The sequence below is a fragment of the Chenopodium quinoa genome, unplaced genomic scaffold (genome assembly GCF_001683475.1).
Source record: "Chenopodium quinoa cultivar QQ74 unplaced genomic scaffold, ASM168347v1, whole genome shotgun sequence".
NCBI classification, from domain to species: Eukaryota; Viridiplantae; Streptophyta; class Magnoliopsida; order Caryophyllales; family Amaranthaceae; genus Chenopodium; species Chenopodium quinoa.
Genome location: NW_018742987.1, coordinates 873,835 through 879,050, shown reverse-complemented (window position 1 = coordinate 879,050; position 5,216 = coordinate 873,835). Strand labels below are relative to the sequence as shown.

The following is a 5,216-nucleotide window of genomic DNA, read 5'->3' as shown; positions in this document are numbered from 1 at the left end:
AACGCATTTAATTAATAAATGCAAAGAAGACAAGACAATCACATTAATGACCAATAAGGTTTATTATTATTATTATTATTATTATTATTAATATTTTTTTTTTGTGTAACGCTTTAATTAAATGTTTTACCTAATCTTGTTTTTATTAATAAATTACCTAATTTAACAAATCATCTAGTAGTAGAGGGAATGGAAAATAAAAATAAAAATTTGAAGAAAATTGAGAAATGGAGAAGATAGTGGACTAGTGGAGTAATGTTCCGTCAACAAATAATGATTATTCTTATCAATTATAGGTTTTCATAAGATCCCTTTTTCAAATAACAAACTTTTCAAGTCACTTTACACAATAAAGGATTTAGTACTATTATTGGTGAAGACGGAACTTCACGAAATTGGTTTAACTTTGTGTATTATACCCTTCAACTGAACACCATTCGTGTAGTCGGTCTATGGGCTAGCCCAGGTGATTTGTGAACCTAATATGGTTAGGTCATACTTCTCATGCTTTCCCAAGGGCCTATTTAGTGTCCGAACCATCTAATTCATTCATTGGCCTATGATTTGCATCCCTCGTAACCATGTCTCAAATCGCCTTATATGCATGCTATGTCTTGCGTCTTGCCCATACAATTATAGACTCAGGTGCATACCTTGCGTCCCCGATCATGTATTAAGTCGTTGAGCATGGCGTATGTTCACAATGAAAGTTAATCACAACTTCACAAAAAAAAGCTTCTTAAGCACCTTGTTTATTCAAAATATAATGAACAAATATTTACTATCACTAGAATCGACATTTTTTCCCCCATTACAGGATTAATTTTACATTCAATCAGCACTGTTTCATGTCCAAATTTCGTCTCCCATTTGGCAGGACACAGCATGATACACAGCGAAAAAATCTACATCTATACACAGAATGCAGCCATCCTAGATTAACATTTACTTCCTCGCTCACAAGGAAATCTCTTTTTTTTTTTTTTTTTTTGATTCTATCTAAATTTCTAATGATAACAAAACAGGCTCGATCTAGTATCATATTGATCAATCACAATCCCTTGGATGACTTGATCCTACGATTTATTTCTTTCTCCAACTCCTCGAGGCCTCCCACCTCCTCAAGCTCCTACACCACATAACACGAAAGGTAAGAAATTGCACCATATAACCATAAAACTCTCCATTGTTATAAATCAGTTCACTTTGATAGTATATTTTCAATTTGCCATTAGTCGATTACACCAAAACAGAGGGAGTACAGACATAGTATTTTATTTTTTTAACAAAAAAATTTCAACATAAAACAAAACAAGTTTGGAAACAATAGGTCCTACCTTAGGTCCCAAGAACAGCCCATATGGAACTCCATTGAATTTATCTGAGTGGTGTAGCTGACATACCAGACATCAAAATCAAAGAAGATACCGACCGTTAGATTCAGTTACAAAATAAAATCATAATAATGTAGCTATAGTACAGTTTTTCTTATAAAAAAAACTTACATAATACACCTTACACATGTTAATCTTTCTATAATTAGCAAGTAATGGCATAAGCTATATAAACATAGTAAGAACTTTTTGAGATGCATTGAATGTTTGAATCCTTAAAGATAAATATGAAATAACATGAGGATCATGCCACTAATCTTGTCCCCCATACGTTCATGATAAGGAAGGTGGGTTTCTTTTCCTTTTTAAATAAAGAAATCAACTATAAATCCGTTCCTCGCAATGAGTTAATGACTATCTACTCAAATTGAGAATACTTGATTGTTTCTTTAGTTAAGTAATATATAAAAGTAAAACTAGAATTTTTTTTCATTGTAAAGGACTTATTAGATCCAACATAAAGCGTTCAAACTAAATCAACTGACTTGGTATAGTGTGTTGAAATTACTAAAACAACTATATTTTGGATAAAGTATATAAAGATGTTTATAGTGAAACAAAATTGAGACTATTTAAAACAATCATACACTGAAATGAATGTATTAGTAGTACTGCATATAATTTAACCTTAATTTGTTGTTAGCAAAAAGTGTGTTTTAAAGCAGAGTTCCAATAATCATGTCAAACTAAAGTCTACTAAAGTTGAAATAACAAGGTCCTTTATATCCTTTAATCCTTTATCCTTATCTGAAAGAAAAGGTGAAGTCCAAGCTGAGCTAACCTTATGGGCAGAGGCTACCCTTCTGAAATAAGGAACATCGGCAATAGGACCAACTGGGAATCGCTTGTGAACAAGGCCATCATGCACAAACATGTAGGCTATCCCAAAAACTGTAATTCCAAGTCCCTGTAAAGTATTATATGGTTATTATCATTCTGTATATGATATTAATATCATACCCTAACAAATAATATGAAAATTAATAAATCATCACGGCTGACTAAAATGATCTACTTCGTGAATCATTTGATAAGTTGTCCACTAGATAACCAATGTACAACAGTCACAAATCCAATTTGGGAACACTTCTTTTTCGATACATAAAATATCGATGCATTAAGAGTTACTCATAAATATATTGGATCATATTATGCCAGTAATCTCCAAATTAGGTTACTGATAGTCATAACAACATATAATTCATCACGCACTACAATCTAGCAGGGCAATTAAGGAAACTTACCGCTCCAAAACAGAGACCAGGTATAAGGCCTTTGTGGAAGAAACCATAAGAAAGAAGGCCAATAGCTGGGACTGCATTAATAATGGCAAACACATCATTTAGCTCAAAAGGTCCTTCTCTCGGCCTATGATGCGACTGCAACCACAAAACACAGCACATACGGTCAATTTGTATGGCAGATGTGACTGCAACCCAAATCACACAATATATAGTACAACACATACGGTCATTTGAATGGCAAATGTAACTGCAACCACATAATAAGAAAGATGGACATAGCACACATGGAGTATGCCCCATAGTCAGCGAAATAATTGAGCATCTTATAAAACATAAACTTCACGTTTCTACAAATAGGACAAGAGGCTTAAAAATCAAAATATGTTTGAAAATTCATAATATATTTCTATATCAACCTCAATTCCAATTCTTGAAGGAAAACAAATTACAATATGAAACAAAAGTTAATTAATCCAGCCCCAAAATAACTTAACTAACTTACTACTTTGCTAGATGCTTCTTATACAGAATTAGAGTCCAATTTTTGAAAATAAATAAACGAGCTTAGGACTCAAATGAAGCCATAGCATCATACAACTCATGGCTATAACACCTACAAAAGTACCAAAAACATATCTAAGAATCAAAGCTTGAAAATCCAAGAAGATTTCGTTGGCTATGGCCCTTAAGTTCTAAAAAAAACAAAGGTTTAAGTTCTAATAATGGTTAATAAGGGTTAACAAAGTTCAATACAATTAAAATAAGTTTTCATAGAGTTAAAAAAGTTCTGATGAAAAATTTCAGGGAAAATCAAGTAAATGAAACACGCCCTAAGTTTTCAACAAAGTAAAATTAATCAAAGTTAACCCCAAAAAAATTCCACATTTCAACAAACAAAGTCTAAAGATAATTTAGAACTTCAAAAATAAAATCGATAATTTTTAAAACATAGAATGAGAATACGAGATCAACCTCGTGCATGTGCCACAAAGAAGCATGCCATAGAGCTCTATGTGCCCATCTTGCCCAGAACTCCATTCCCACCTGAAAAAAGGGTAAATAAAAAAATTAAAATCAACTCCACAGAAATCAGCATTTAGCAAAATTAAAATAACACCACTCATCATTAAGTACATTAGCAATTATTCAATTTATCACTTTAACTGTTTTTCGACGTAAATCCTCTCGGAACATTTGTTTAGAGGGATGAAGAGCGTAAATTAGATCATGGACACAAGTGCACGATGACTAAAGAACATTTCCCTTGTTTATTTACAGGGAAATTGGGATAAGGTTGTACAGTAATCACCCTTACAAACACCATTAAGGTACATTAGAAATAATCCGATAACATCAAATGACGTGTGATTTTGTCGTGTATTTCCATTTCCTAATCAGAAATAAACAATTATTCTTTTTACAACATACTATCATATGCTAGGCCGGTGGAAAATGAAGGGTTATAATACTACAAGTTGATTAGTCCGTATTAAACAAACATTTTCCACCAATAATCTAACAATAATTAAAATTTTTAATAATTGATTAAAATATGAGTAATTGTGTCGTAATTATAGTATAGTAATGGAAAAAACTTACAGCAGCGCCAACCGAGAGTGCAAACGTACCCAGCATCTCTGTAACTGGCACTTCTCCTCCCTAATTTAAAAAAATAAATTAAAACAAATTCCAGCATTATTCGCTAAAAAAAAAAAACGACCCGAACCAAACCGAATTGAGTCAGGGGTTACATATAAGAAGCTAAAAGTCCTAAAATTAAAACTAGGAGGTATAAAATTGTACCTCCATTTGCCAGTAAAAGCGGTAATAAACAGCCATGACAGCCATAGAAGTAATACCCAAGCTAGACATAACAGCAGCAATCAAATAAGTGAACCGCTCAGATTTCTTCCTAGCTAATTTCTCCGATAATCGTGCGGCTAAGATTTGACTGTCATCATTCTCGATACTCACCCGTGTAACATTAACAATCTCATCATCATTACCGCTTGTACTGGTACTCTCCGTTTCGAAACCCCTCAATCCACGCTGTTCCTCAAGAACGAAGCAGATAGTGAGGCTTTTCTCTCTCCTATTTGACCGGTAAACCGGGAATCGCCGGTAAGGCGGGCGGTAGAAGAAGGAGATTGGGGCGAGGAAGGAAGTGGGCTTAGGCCCAGGCCCAGGCCCGTAAAGAGGAGGAAGGGTCTGGGAACTCCCGACGGTGGAGAGCCCAATGGCCATTGAAAGTGGGCCGAAAAGTGGTATAGTTCGAGAGAATTGGAGAAAGTGAGAGAGAGGAAGTGGGAGAAGAATGAATGGTGTAATTAAATGGAGAAAGGAGAGGAGAGGAGAGAGAAAGTGAGAAAATGTTAAGTGCATGAAGACCACATGTTTTAAGGTTGGTTTTTAGAAATTACAAATTGGTGTAAATTTATAAACTCGGTTTTTGTAGAATACAGTCTTTTTATAGTCACGTACTTGTCATCTTCACCGCCCTTTTCTACCCTCCATTTCATAACGGTTTACAATCCAATTACTTTTTTTGAATTTTTTATTTTGTACTTTGGTTACTCAG

The 5,216-nt window shown here is 33.9% G+C and overlaps 1 protein-coding gene across 1 annotated transcript; it reads right to left on the bottom strand.

Moving 5' to 3' along the window:
* Positions 1-721: 721 nt before the first annotated feature.
* Positions 722-5,062, bottom strand: LOC110729592 (beta-carotene hydroxylase 2, chloroplastic-like). The gene is made up of 7 exons (XM_021909341.1): positions 4,442-5,062; positions 4,238-4,297; positions 3,611-3,682; positions 2,639-2,773; positions 2,176-2,301; positions 1,338-1,394; positions 722-1,129 (listed from the first exon to the last, which is right to left on the bottom strand). Exons 1-7 carry the CDS (start codon positions 5,018-5,020, stop codon positions 1,052-1,054), a joined length of 1,107 nt encoding a protein of 368 aa, XP_021765033.1. The 5' UTR covers positions 5,021-5,062; the 3' UTR covers positions 722-1,051.
* Positions 5,063-5,216: the final 154 nt, after the last annotated feature.

Excerpts from the sequence above, each read along its gene's own strand:
- LOC110729592 (XM_021909341.1), bottom strand. The coding sequence starts at position 5,020 with ATGCACTTAACATTTTCTCACTTTCTCTCTCCTCTCCTCTCCTTTCTC. Across the intron at positions 4,298-4,441 it reads GCTTTTACTGGCAAATGGAG|GGAGGAGAAGTGCCAGTTAC; the intron begins GTACAATTTTAT and ends TTTTTAAATTAG. Across the intron at positions 1,130-1,337 it reads GGCTGTTCTTGGGACCTAAG|GAGCTTGAGGAGGTGGGAGG; the intron begins GTAGGACCTATT and ends TATGTGGTGTAG.